This window comes from Lepidochelys kempii, chromosome 3 (genome assembly GCF_965140265.1).
Source record: "Lepidochelys kempii isolate rLepKem1 chromosome 3, rLepKem1.hap2, whole genome shotgun sequence".
In the NCBI taxonomy this organism is placed as follows: domain Eukaryota; kingdom Metazoa; phylum Chordata; order Testudines; family Cheloniidae; genus Lepidochelys; species Lepidochelys kempii.
Window position 1 is genome coordinate 13,599,307 of NC_133258.1, and position 13,153 is coordinate 13,612,459.

Consider the following 13,153-nt stretch of genomic DNA (forward strand, 5'->3'; position numbering starts at 1 on the left):
AAGAGTTATATATGTTTTTATTGTTTTCTGGTAGAAATTAGCAGGTTACTAATGCAGTGTCTCTCATGAGGCCATGAGGGGGTTTTCCTGCAGCCACAACAGCCTCCTGGGAAGTGATGGGGCGAGAGGGGGAGAGACAAAGAAGCATTGGCTTCAGCCCTGGGGTGCTTGGGAGGTGGGCTTCAGGATTTAGGGAGCCTGGCTGTGCAGACCAGGACTCCAGCCATGGGGCTTCAGGTGCCAACACTGGGCTTCTGCCCCCAGCTCCGGGCTCTGGCCACTGGTACTGACCCCAACCCTGGCCATGCAGCTCCTGACCCTGTCAGGCACTGACCCCCAACTCTGGCCATGCAGCTCCTGACCCTGTCAGGCACTGACCCCAACTCTGGCCATGCAGCTCCTGACCCTGTCAGGCACTGACCCCAACTCTGGCCATGTGGCCCCAGCTTCAGTTCAGGCTCCAATCCCTGGCTCTGGCAGCATAACGCCGGCCCCAAGCTCTAACCGGTTTCTAAGGCATAGAGTAAAATGCTGTTAAGATAGGTCACATGTATCTGGGAGGGATAAGCAGTAGGACAGAGTGGGGTTGAGGTTGTGTGACTTTCCCAAGAAGCTGTAGTTTATCTGCATGGCACAGCACAGATCTTATGGGGCATTGGGGGCGTGGTAAACCCAACTGCCGGGGTGAGGTCCAGGTCTGAGCTGGTAACTCCAGGAGGAGGATGGAAAGTGAACCTCTGCAGGAGGCTTGTAAAGAAGAGGAAGAGCTCCATTTTGGCAAGAGTCTCGCCTGCACAGATCCTCCGACCTGTAATGAAATTCACCAAGGATGGAAGGATTTCAAAAGTAACAGCAACACAACAGATTTGAGTTTTAACTCTAGGAAAGAGCTGTAGATAAGCGCTTAGCAATTATGAGCTAATTCATCCTCACAACACCATCTCAGAAAGCAAGTGTTATCACCTCCATTTTACAGATGGGAAAATATGACATAAAGTGGGTAAGTGACCTCTTTGAGGTCACACCGGATGTAACGGGCAAAGGAAGGACTAGAAATCAAAAGCTCCCCATTCGTAGTACCTTGCTCAGTCCACCAGACCATAAGGTCATCCAGGCAAGCTAGTGCCCATATGCAAGGGGACAGACAGAACCTCCTGAACAACCTAAAGGCTGGAATTCTCTCTAAGGACCATTTTAGCTTGCTCAAGGAATGGCAATGACAGATTTTGGCAAGAGCCATCTCCAGCTCTCCTTTGGCTCAGGGTCCAGAATCCACAGCCACTAAGGTTTCAGAGTGTCTGGTTCTGGATTTTGGTCCATCTCTGGAAACAATGTGATTTTCATGCTTAGTCCTTTCATGTATTTTACTCAGCAGGGATTGGAAGTGCAATGGAAGTAACAAACTCAACCCACAGAGACAAGGAATATCTAGCATTGCTCCGGAACAGCACTGAGAGAGTTTCGCCCAGCCCTTCCTTGAATGCAAAGGCAGATTGAGATCCAACATGATGCCTTAGAAGGGGGAAGACACAAGACAAAGGCAAACTGCTGTCCTTGAAGGGAAGTTACCTGCTGAAAAAGGCATGAATGCCTCATTCTTCACGAACTTTCCATCTGTGCTGAGGAAATGCTGAGGATAGAATTCTCCAGGCTTCTCCCACTGAGTCTTGTCACACAAAACAGAGGCCAGTAAGGGGATGATATAAGTACCCTAAAAAGTATCACAAAATAAAAATTAGAACAGTCAAAACTTTTCCATTGAACTGTGATTTCAACCAAAAAAAAGGTATTTTGTTGGCAACAAAAAAATTCGTGGAAAAATTCCATTTTCGGCAAAATTTTCCCCAAACTAAAATTTTTTACTGATAACCAACATTTTTACTAAGAACTATTTTCGAAAATATAAAATTTTCACAAAAAAATTATTTTTAATCCCAGAAACAGCTTCTCTGTTTTTTTCCTGGAAATTTCTGTGAAATTGAAAAAAAAACCCTCTCAATTAAAAATAAAATCCTTAAAATAAATAATAAAAACATTTGCATTTTTCTACTAGCTCTAATAAAAATATAAAATTGACGATAAACTGTGAGCTTCATTCAGAAAGATAACAAGCCAGATCATCAGATGGTGTAAACTGGCAAAGCTGTGCTCACTTCATTTGCACCAGCTGAGGATCTGATCCAGGAACAGTATCCTGCAGGTATATCCATTCCGGGGGTGCCCAGAGAAGGGCTCTTTCCACTTCTCACCTTGCCTTCTTAATATTTCATGTCTTCATAGCTGACAAACACTCAGGACAGCACCCCCCTGCCCTCTTTCCCATAAACATATCGGAGGTTTGATCCAGAGCACTGCAGACATCACTGCATGTATTACTTTGTGGTTTGCCTTATCTGAGCCCAGCAGCTAAGAAGTTTAAAGTTTGATTAGTCTGTGGATGGGAATTGTCCAGATTAAGTCAAGAATGCGGCCAGAAGTGGTGTGGCTGGCTTCCTGTCCTATGAGCCAGAACTGATTGTGTTGGGTAGGAGGTGGTGGTATGTTGTTTGGGAAGCACTCAGCTTCAGTGAACTCATCACCACGTGTGAAGCCAAAGTGCTCACAGAGCATTCAATCTGCTGTTAGTTTCATGATAGAACATCTTTAGTTTCTCTTAAAGAGAAAGGGGAATATTCAAAAAATGTCCTCCCTTCTCATCCAAATCTGCTTATGTGATTGTGTGTCTCTCTGGGGTTGTGCTAGCCCCAGTGAGAAGAAGGGCCTACTATCTTATCAAGAATTATCAGAGTAACTCCTTTAGCTCCAGTTAGATGGGCTAGAATTTTTGATGCTGAAGCCCCCAGGTTCAATCCCTACTGATCACCATGGTGTTTATGTGCATGAGGTCATGTGATTTCTTGTCTGGAGGAATTTAAATAATCCATTGTTATTCTGTTTTAATTGGTGAGTTTAAAAGTCCCAGTAATTAAAGTACCTCTTAAAAACTTACTTTAGGAATAACATAGCCATTAAGTCTGACATCCTCAGTAGTCTCATGAGGCAAGCTCATTGGCAGGATATTAGCAAACCTCTGAATTTCATGGATAACTGCGTCCGTATATGGCATTTGTGTCCGATGTTCATAACGAAGCTGGGCAGATCCTATAACTCTTTCGATCTCTTCGTGGACTTTTTCTGAACAATTAAAAGAGAGTGAAAGCAGGTGCTCAGATACTATGGTGGTGGGAACCCCTATGAGAAACTAGACAGAGAGAAGAAAGCATAAAACTGACACCTGCTAAACAATATAATCGACACTCTTTAGGACACAAACATCTTGTTTCTAAAATGCTGCTGCTGACAACCTTAGTTACCAAGGCTGAAATGGTACAAGGCTCAGATGGGTAATTTGGGAGCAGAGGTAAGCATGCCTCTTTTAGCAATGCATAGTAGTAACCTACTGAGTGCAGAGAAGATACTGTCTCTGTGCAAAGGGTCGGGCTTTTGCTTTGAGAGCTCGATCCTGTGAAGTGCTAAACATCCTCAAGTTCCACTGATTAATGAGAGTTGAGTGTGTGCCGCATCTGCTATGATCAGGCTCTTGAGGTTTACAATACACTGTGGTCCCTCCCATCCTTAGTGCAGTCTAAAATTTAGGGAGACCCTGTGTGGGGACATTAGGCAGCAAAGAGTGATTTAGTCAGAGAGCTAAATGACCAGGGAAAACTCCAGGGCCCTCTCTGAGTCTAGCAGCCTCAATAAAGAATTCCCTTTACTTTCATGACAGCCAAGTCTGTCTTCTCCCTACTGCAAGGGATGACATCATGCCAGAGGTCTTGCATTTGAACATGGGTGAGGACTGTTGTGTCTATATGTGTATGGACATAGTTTGTACAAAAGCACACTCAGTACATACAGAGCAGAGTAAGAGAAGTGATGAATAGTCAGAAGGGCTCAGAAATCTTACTCTGAATAGCTGGGTATTTCATCATAAGCAAAAGGCCCCAGCGGAGTGTGGTAGAAGTTGTTTCCATCCCAGCCGTGAACAGATTACTCACCAGGCTTTGCAAATTCTCATTTTTGAAATGGGAATTGGGATTATATATTTCCTGCAAGTACAAAACTCTCCGTTAAAGTTTAAAGAATATTGGTAATCAGAGAAAATCTGCATTAACCCCCTCTACCTTTCCCAGCCCATTGGTACCTCCTGCTGCCTGACGAGAAAGGCATCAATGAAACTTCTCTGGTCATTGGGATCTAATTGCTTCAGGTATTCGATGAAAGTCTGCTGAATAAAGGAGTACAGTTCTTCCATGTTATTAAAGACAGTCTTGTGATTTCCTGGTAGGAACCCAAGGGCGGGAAATATATTGAACACCTAAAGGAAGGGAATAGCACAATTAGCCAAAGGGAACACAGATTATAGTGGTTAACAAATAATTCATGATCAGCCTGTGGCTTTACAGTAATACGTATTGGGTTGATAAACATGGTCTTGTAAATAACAGGGCCTGTTTCTATACGTCTTCCACATGCAGATCTCCCATTGAGATTAATGAAACAACTCTTGGAACTCATCTCCTCCTTCTTCTTCTGCTTCTTCTTCATATGGCTGGTGTAAGTGTAGAGCAACCACTATAATTTTACATTCAGGAGGTTAAGCCGGCCAGGCTCCTGGGATGTGTCTATAACCTTTGTGCCCTACCACTTTATGCGGTCGCTACCACTGATGCTGTTGTGCGGATGATAGCAAAGGTTGGGGAGCTTGTGTAGGGCGGTCACCAGCCTTTTAACGCCTGTGTCAATTGACTTTTAGAAAGGGTGTAAACTCTCACGCTCGGGGCACAAGCCAGCCAGCTAACTGATGGTGGTGAGGATTATGGGCAGGGATTTCCATGGACAGGTTATTCACTGTAGGCAGGTTATTCCACCATTGCCCAACATAAGGGTTTCTTGCTTGTTCCCCTGGAGCATCTGGGGCTGCTTCCTGTTAGAGATGTTAGAGCTGCTCAGCAATTTTTAGATGAAATGGTTGAATCAGAAAATCCCAAATCACTGAAACTAGAACGTGTCACGGAAACCTATTGTTTCGATGACATTTTCAACAGGAAAGGTTTTGCAGCTCCAGAATGAATTTTTGGCCAACCCTCAAGGGGATGGGGGCGGGACACAAACAATTCCGCAGAATAGCCAATAGCCCTGTGTTTATGGCACTCGTGCAGGATATGAGAAACCCAGGTTCAAATGGCTGCTTTGCCTGATTCTCCCACACCCGAGTTGAGGGCTCTAATCATTGTGCTATTGGATAATCTGGGATTAGGATCTCTCTCCTTTGGAAATATTTTGAAATCCCAAAAATAGACACGGGATAAACCAGACTAATATTACCGTAACCATGGGACTCCCACAAAGCCGGACACTTTCATTAATTAAATAGATAAGCCTGATAAACTTTGGGTCCTCGTAATCAAACCGGTGTCCGAGCATTATCGACACAATGACATTGGAAACAGCAACATTCATCATCTTCATGGTGTCAAAGGAGCTTCCTAAAAAACATTAAACAGCAACATCCATCATTTTGTTGGTAACCAACAGGTTTCATACTGGAAACCATTGAAATAACAGGCCGCCCCTGCCCCTTTTGGGATGACTTGCATTCCTTGGGGCAATAGAAGGGAGCAGTCTCTGGGCTCCTTTAAGCAGAGGCATTACTGGTGTGCAGAGAAGGAGGACTCATTACACCTTTCCCTTGTGTCAGATCCTCAGGTCAAACTTCCCTGAGAGTCAGTCTGAGATTTGCCTTAGTGAGGAACTGGACCATTATTTTTAGGCTAATCCCCCAGCACCTTCCCCTCCCACCCTTTACACAGCAACCAATTGCTCCAACTGGTTCAGGCTCCTCCCCTAAGTTCTGACTAGTTGGAATCAAAGGCAAGAGTCATGACTGAGTTAATTTCCAAGTGAGGTGACTCCATGAGGGTGGGAGAAAGGGGGCTTCACAGGCCCCGATGTGGTTAAGGACTTTGAATGATTACCAGTGTTACACTACGAAGCTCAACACGTACTTACCTTTGCGAGATTCAAAATCCTTTATCAGATAATCACATTCTTCCAGGATTTTGTTCTCAATGGTCCTCCTGCCCATACCAAAATCCCGTAAGGTCATGAGAGTGAATCTTCTCATCACTTTCCAGTTTTCACCATGAGCAAAAATAACACCTGAAATATCATTCCTTAGATTTGAATATGAGCAGCCAGTATCAACTAACCTTAAACGTCCATAATGCTCAGCCTCCCAAACACCACAGGTTACATTTTCAGAGCAGTCCGCAGCAAGTCGTTATTAATTATGCATAAAGAGTAACTCGATCGCAAGGGCTGCTTTGCTTTCAACTTCACTTGGTCATGCACTGAGTTACGTGGCTAAGTAAGACAAGCTTGTACTCAACCCTGCCTCAATGCAGGGGCTGGACTAGATGACCTCAAGGTTCCTTTCAGCCCTACATTTCTATGGTTCTATAAACTTTTATGGGGAGATTCACAAAGGTACTTAGGGGCCTAATTCCCAATTTTAGGCTCCGCTTAGATCCTGCCAAACCCCGTAAGTGTCTGAACTCATTTGGTGCCAAAATTTGCAGGATAAACATTCCCTAGGCTCCCATGTTTCTGTCTCTTTCTAGGCATCTGGACACGTATCTCCTTCCTAAGCCCCCGTGCAATCCATGAACTGGGGTGTTCACTTGCCTATCTCACATTTTGATCCCAATAAAAGAAGCAGAGGTGATGGTCGTGGTACCCACCTTATAACTTTTAGCCCCATAGTTCTAGCACTCACCTGGGATGTGGGAGACCCAGTTTCACTTCCCCTCTGAGGCAGAGAAGAGATTTGAACATGGGTCTGCTACCTCTCAAGAAAGTGCGCTCACCATCCAGCTATGGGATAGTCTCCTTCAACCTCTCCTGTTGAAGCTGTTCCACTTTGAATAATTAGAGTCACTGGAGCAGGGGGAGTGGCCCCTGGATCCCTGGTTGAGTGCCCTGACCACCAGGCTAAGAGACATTCATTCTCTCACTCGCTGACACAAAGACTCTTCTCAGAAGTGGAACAGCCTCAGCAGGAGAGATTGAGAGCCCTACTTCAGAATATCCCATCGCTCAGTGGGTTGAGCACTCTCCTGAGAGGTGGGAGATGCCTCTCCCAGTCTTTTGTTCCCCCTCTGCCTTAGGAGGGAATTGAACCTGGGTCTTACACATCCAGGTGAGTGCTCTAACCACTGGGCTAAACGTTATAAGGTGGGCAGTGCCCCCAGCACCTCCTCCTCCTGCTGTTTTGTGTGGATTGTATTGAGACTTAGGCAGGAGATAGGTGTCCAGATGCCTAGAAAGATGCAGACACATAGGAGCCTAGGGCCTGTGAAGGCAGGCACCTAACACTGAGTTACACACCTAAGCTGTCTGACTCCAGGAGAGGGGTTTCTGCTTGCAGATTGCTAGCACAGCTAGGTGCCTCCCTGCAGCCCAGACTTAGGAACCTATCCCAGTGAAGGGGCAGGGCTTAGGAAACACCCCTCTCATCAACATCTCCCACTGGCTAATTTAGGCAGTTCCCTGCCTAGCATGCTGGGTTTTGTGAATCAGTTGTTAGGTGTCTAGTTCTTCCCATTCATTGTATAGGGAACCTACATGCCTGACTCAGGTTTTGTGGATCGCAGTGCTGTTCCTGTGATTTTCTAAGTGACTAAAAGTTAGGTGTTACTGCATTCTGCTTTGCAATGCCTATGATGGTAGCAAGCAAGGATGGCAGCTGCAAACAGGGAGTTTCTTGGGCCGGATAGGAAGAAGCTGGGAGTGAGGAGGGTACTCAGCCACTAAGGAAGATACTGGGTAAAGCTTAGCGGTGGCGTGATCAGTGCAGGGTTATCAGGGAAGCCTGTAGCAGGGGGTGGCCTGTTAAGAAGAGAAAGCAGGATCTGGGAGGATGCAGGGAAAGCCAGGACCAGGGAGGTGAGTTCAAAGAAGAAGCCTTGAATGGAGAGCTATCATATGAGATTTAAAGGCAGCAGCTTCACGGGTTAGTCAGAGAAACCTGTTGCGTCCCTGCAAAGCTGTCAGTCATGGAGCTCTGCAAAGTCCAGGCACTCCGTTGCCTCTGGGGTTATTGGAAAAGAAAATAGGTGGGTTTAGTGTACACGTTCTGCAGTGCAGACAGCCAGGAGTAGGCAAGCCTAATTTCTTTTTCTTTGAGTCTTTTTGTAACTTGCATGGGTTTTGTGGTGTTTCCACACTGACGTTTGCAAAGGGTAATGAGATGGTTGCCTCCAAGTCTTCCAGCTCCTTTATTTTCACCTCAGATTTAGTTTTGTTACCTTACGTTACATTTACTGGGTCTCTATCTTTCACCGATAGACAGGGACGGACTTACTCCATTGTTTAATAATGCCCCTTTGTATATCTCCTGTAACATTTTTGTGTCAAGTCCCCAGTGTCTTGGTCTTATCTTTGGAAGCAACAGAACTGCTGAATGGAAGTATACAAGTAAGAATGTATGCTCTCCAGACTGTTCTGATTTCTCAGCCCTGCAGAACACACCCCTGACAGAAGAAGAATGTTTCCAATGGTCAGAGCATAAAACAGTCTTATCATTAGGTAAGAAAGAAAAGAAATCTCACCATGTCCTCTTGAAATTTTTTCAAATATTGGGATTCTAGGCCTTTCCACAAACGCATCTGCCTGGTTCACAAGAGCCTCCTTCACCATCTTGTATCCCGACAGCACCACCATTTTCTTGGGTCCCATCTGAATGCTGAAGACTGGGCCATATTTCTCAGACAGCTTAAATATGGGGGAGAGGGGGGGAGAAGCATTATATGTTTCCATGCTACTGTTATACCAACTGTTGGGTTTCAATTGATTTTAAAACATACAAGCTAGAGCTGGTTTTTTTTCTTCTGCCTACAAATATAGCTGAATGAACAAGTGCCAGGTTCAGCATCCAGACAGGAGACCGTTATACACACTGCTGCTCTTTTGCTGCTGTTTATTTTGTTTGGAAAAAGCATTGTAAGGTTTTAGGTTTTGCTATAATATGGGCATAGAGCTTAAGAATGCCTAGTACATAGAGTGTCCGATGCCCACTGAAACAATCTTTAATGTACCCTCATGACATCCTATGAGGTAGGAAAGTGCTATCAGCCCATTTTACAGGCAGGGAACTGAGGCACAGAGCGACTTGCCAAGGTCACACAGGAAGTCTTTGGCAGAGCAGGAATTGAAGACAAGTCTCCAAGTCCTAGGCTAGTGTCCTACTTATTGAAACAAGGGACCAGGCTTTGCACTAATGTCTATGACAAACTTACCATGTACATTCATTACCTTTGTAACCCTGTTAAAAAAAACAGGCTCTACAAATGACACACTGCTTGGCTCCCTGGGAATTGCCCTCAGGAGGGAATTATGTAAAGGATTACCTATATCTGGTTTTACCTGCATACAGCAGTTACAGACAGTATAATGGGCTACAGTATACCATTAGAGCTGGACAGGAACTTATTTCCTTTTCACACATACAAATTTGACCAAAATGATTTTTATTGACATTTTTCAGGATTTCATTTAAAAAAATTAAATTTTTGATTAAAACAAAACAATTAACAATAAATGAATTTTTTTGTAACCAACTTTACTGAGAGTAGTTCTTTCACTTTGGCCTTGAAAAAAATTGACAGTGTATCAGTGGTTTTACTTTAGATGGGCTTGTTATTGTTATTATAAATGGCACCAAATATATGCTCCGTGCTTTGAAGACAAATAAGAATACAAGGTGCTTTCCCTGAATAGCTGACAATCTATGGCTCCAATCTTGCTTTGAAAGCTGCTTGTGCAGACCCTTCTATCTGCATGGACTCTCATTATTATTAATCATCGGTGTTACTGTAGCATCTAGGAGCCCCAGTCAGGACCAGAACTCCATTGTGCTAGATGTTGTACAAACACAGAATATAACAATGGGCCTTGCTCAAAGGGGCATAAAATCTATGTACCACTGGGTTCAGCATGACTTCATGGGCACAGGGGTCTGTGCTAGCAGATCCTGATGCAGGATCAAGGCCCAGATAGACAATGAAAAGATGAAGGATGGGGCATGGGATACAGCAAGAGGCAAGTGATGAGATGTGACTGTATCAGGCCATCTAACGTAAGCTCTTCAGCACACGGGCTGTCTCAGAAGAATGACCATACTGGGTCAGACCAATGGTCCAGCTAGCCCAGTGTCCTGTCTTCTGACAGTGGCCAGTACCAGATGCTTCAGAGAGAATGAACATTCCTGGGCTATTTTGAGTGATCCAACCCTGGTCATCCAGTCCCACATTCTGACAGTTGGAGGTTTTGGAACACCTAGCCCACGGGGTTGTATCCCTGGCTATCTTGGCTAATAGCCATTGATGGCCCTATCCTCCAGGAACTTATCTAATTCTTTTTTGAATCCAGTTATGCTTTTGGTCTTCCAGCTACTGGATCTCATTATGCCTTTGTCGGCTAACTTCACGGACCCCCTATTGTCAGAGACTTTCTCCTTGTGCAGGTGCTTATAAACTATCAAATCGCCTTTTAACCTTCCCTTGGTGAAACAGACCAGCCTTCTTTGGTCTCTTCTTTTATGATGTGTTTTCCAGACCTCCAGTCATTTCTGTTGCTCTTCCTTGAACCCGGTTCCATTTGTCAGCACACTTTCCATTTGTCAGCAGGAGTCATGGTGGGTTGGATGTGGGCTGCGGGAGGTAGTGGGGCCCAGGGATGATGGAGGAATGAATGCAGGGCCAGGAAGGCAGAAGGACCAGGGGCAATGGGGAGGGGGTTGGATGTGAGCTGGGGGAGGCAGCAAGGGCCATTATGCCGAAACCAGCGCCTGCTGCCACACAACTGGGGCTGGGGATCTGCACCCAGGGTCAGCAGCCAGGGCTGGGAGTTGGAGTGTGCGTCTGGGGATTGGTGCCCGGGCCAGCGGCCGCCACCAAGGTTTGGGGTTAGAACCCGGGGCTGGGGTCGGTGCCAGTGGCCAGAGCCCAGAGCTGGGGGCAGGAGCTGGGTGCTGGCACCCAAAACACCATTGCGGGTGCCCTGGTCTGCGCAGCCAGGCTCCCTAGGTCCTGCCGCTGGAGCCGCCTCCCAACCACCCCGGGGCTGAAACTCCCATAGCTAGAGAAGAGAACTGACCTTCCTCCTGCAGCGTTGTCCCCTTCCCACCTGCCATCCCCCGTCTCCAGGGCCTCTGCCAATGCTTTGCCATCTCCCCCTCCCCCATCACCACCTAGGAGGCTGTCATGGCCACAGGAAAACCCCCTGGTGGCCGCTTGAGAAACACTTTCTTGTTAACTGCTTGAAATGGGCCACCTTGATTACATTGGCCTCATTAGCACTACAAAAGTGATCTTCACCCCTTCTCGTCAACTGTTGAGAATAGCCCACTTGGACCTTAATTGAATTGGCTCGTTAGCACTGACCCCCCCACACACTTGGTAAGGCAACTCCCATCTTTTCATATGCTGTGTATTTATACCTCTCTACTGTATTTTCCACTCCATGCATCTGATGAAGTGGGATTTAGAGCACAAAAGCTTATGCCCAAATACATTTGTTAATCTCTAAGGTGCCACAAGGACTCCTTTTTCATTTTGCTGATACAGACTAACACGGCTGCCCCTCTGAAACCTGTCACTTCAGCTCAGCCATAGAGCACTTGCCTCACACAGAGTTTGCGGTGTAAGACCCCAGAGGGGCTTATCCCCAGTCATGCCCACCTGCTCCTGCTGCAGGCAGGGGGCTTACATGGGCAGGGCTCCATGGCAGACTGGATAAGCGCACCCTCTGCATGGTCCCTTCATGTCCATCCCTCTGGTTTAGCTTGTATTGCAAGTATTGTTAATTATTATCACTAACAAACTTTTCTGTCACATTCTCTCAGTGATGTGTGACAGGCATGCATAGCGCTGCTTTAAGATATGTTGAGTGAAGCCCAGCACAGATCAAAGTTCTAGATAGGCTAGATAAACATACATACAATTCAAACACTGGATTAGTCTTTGTCCCCGGGCATGGAGTGGCTCTTCAGAGACCGCTTCAGCTCAGTGGCTGAAAGTGCCCACATGGCCATAGGGCCCTTACACAGCACCTCTGTGTGAGGCAGGAGGACCCCAGAGGGGCTTATCCCCAGCCATGCCCCTCACCCATATCCTGCTCCATCCAGGCAGGATAAGTTCATCCTCCTCATGGTCCCTTCATGTTCACCCCCCTTACGCGGGGTTAGCCTGTACTGCAAGTATTGTTAATTATTATCATTAATGAACTTTTCTGTCACATTCTCTCACTGATTTGTGACAGGCTTTAAGATATGTTGCATGAAGCCCAGCACAGATCAAAGTTCTAGATAGGCCAAATAAACATACATATAACGCCAGACTGAAGGACCTGATCCCAGATTGGCTGAAGTCAATGGTAAGTCAGTGATCAGTGCCTCACTGACTAGCTAACTCTTAAGCCGTGCTACCCTTGCTTTGTCTGCGTTAAGCATTTCCCCTCGCAGTGCGCACTGCTTCTAAAAATGGGGACTCCTGCATTTTACTTAGCTTGCATTTTTCCATCTGCCATTTACAACTCTGAGATCAAGTATAGCCTGCCCAGTCCATCCCATTCGAAAGTGTTACCTCAAGCAAAGTTCGGTAAGGTCTCTTCAGGTTCAGCTGGTGTACATTTCCAAGGACGGGTAAAGGTCTTGGTCCTGGGGGGAAATTCAGGCAGGGTCTCTTATTCCAGCCCCTTTTCACAGTGAGAATAGAAACAAAAGTTACCACAAACAGCAGCAGTATGACAACTGGATCTGCCAGCGTCATTTCTTTGGGATTGATATCGTACTAGTCAGGAATTTTCCAAAAAAAAATTATGGGAAGAATGCAACCTAATCCAGCTGTGTCCGCAAACAGAGTGATCAGCTTTGTTAAAAAAGTCTGTACATAGTCTCTCCCTCTCCTATGATGCCTAGCTTAACCCTATTATTGCTGGTGAAAAATCATTCATTATGAAAACGTTATCTGCAGCTCCTTCCTTTGAAAAGTACTGTGGACAGAATGGCTGGACATCCTGGTTTACTGGGATTATCGTGGTTCTCGTGAAACTG

The 13,153-nt window shown here is 45.8% G+C and overlaps 1 protein-coding gene across 1 annotated transcript; it reads right to left on the minus strand.

The window, feature by feature from the left end:
- Positions 1-12,974, minus strand: LOC140908508 (cytochrome P450 2K1-like). Its single transcript, XM_073335754.1, has 9 exons — positions 12,684-12,974; positions 8,652-8,814; positions 6,052-6,201; positions 5,368-5,528; positions 4,184-4,357; positions 3,947-4,088; positions 2,990-3,174; positions 1,570-1,711; positions 1-808 (listed from the first exon to the last, which is right to left on the minus strand). Exons 1-9 carry the CDS (start codon positions 12,867-12,869, stop codon positions 621-623), a joined length of 1,491 nt encoding a protein of 496 aa, XP_073191855.1. The 5' UTR covers positions 12,870-12,974; the 3' UTR covers positions 1-620.
- Positions 12,975-13,153: the final 179 nt, after the last annotated feature.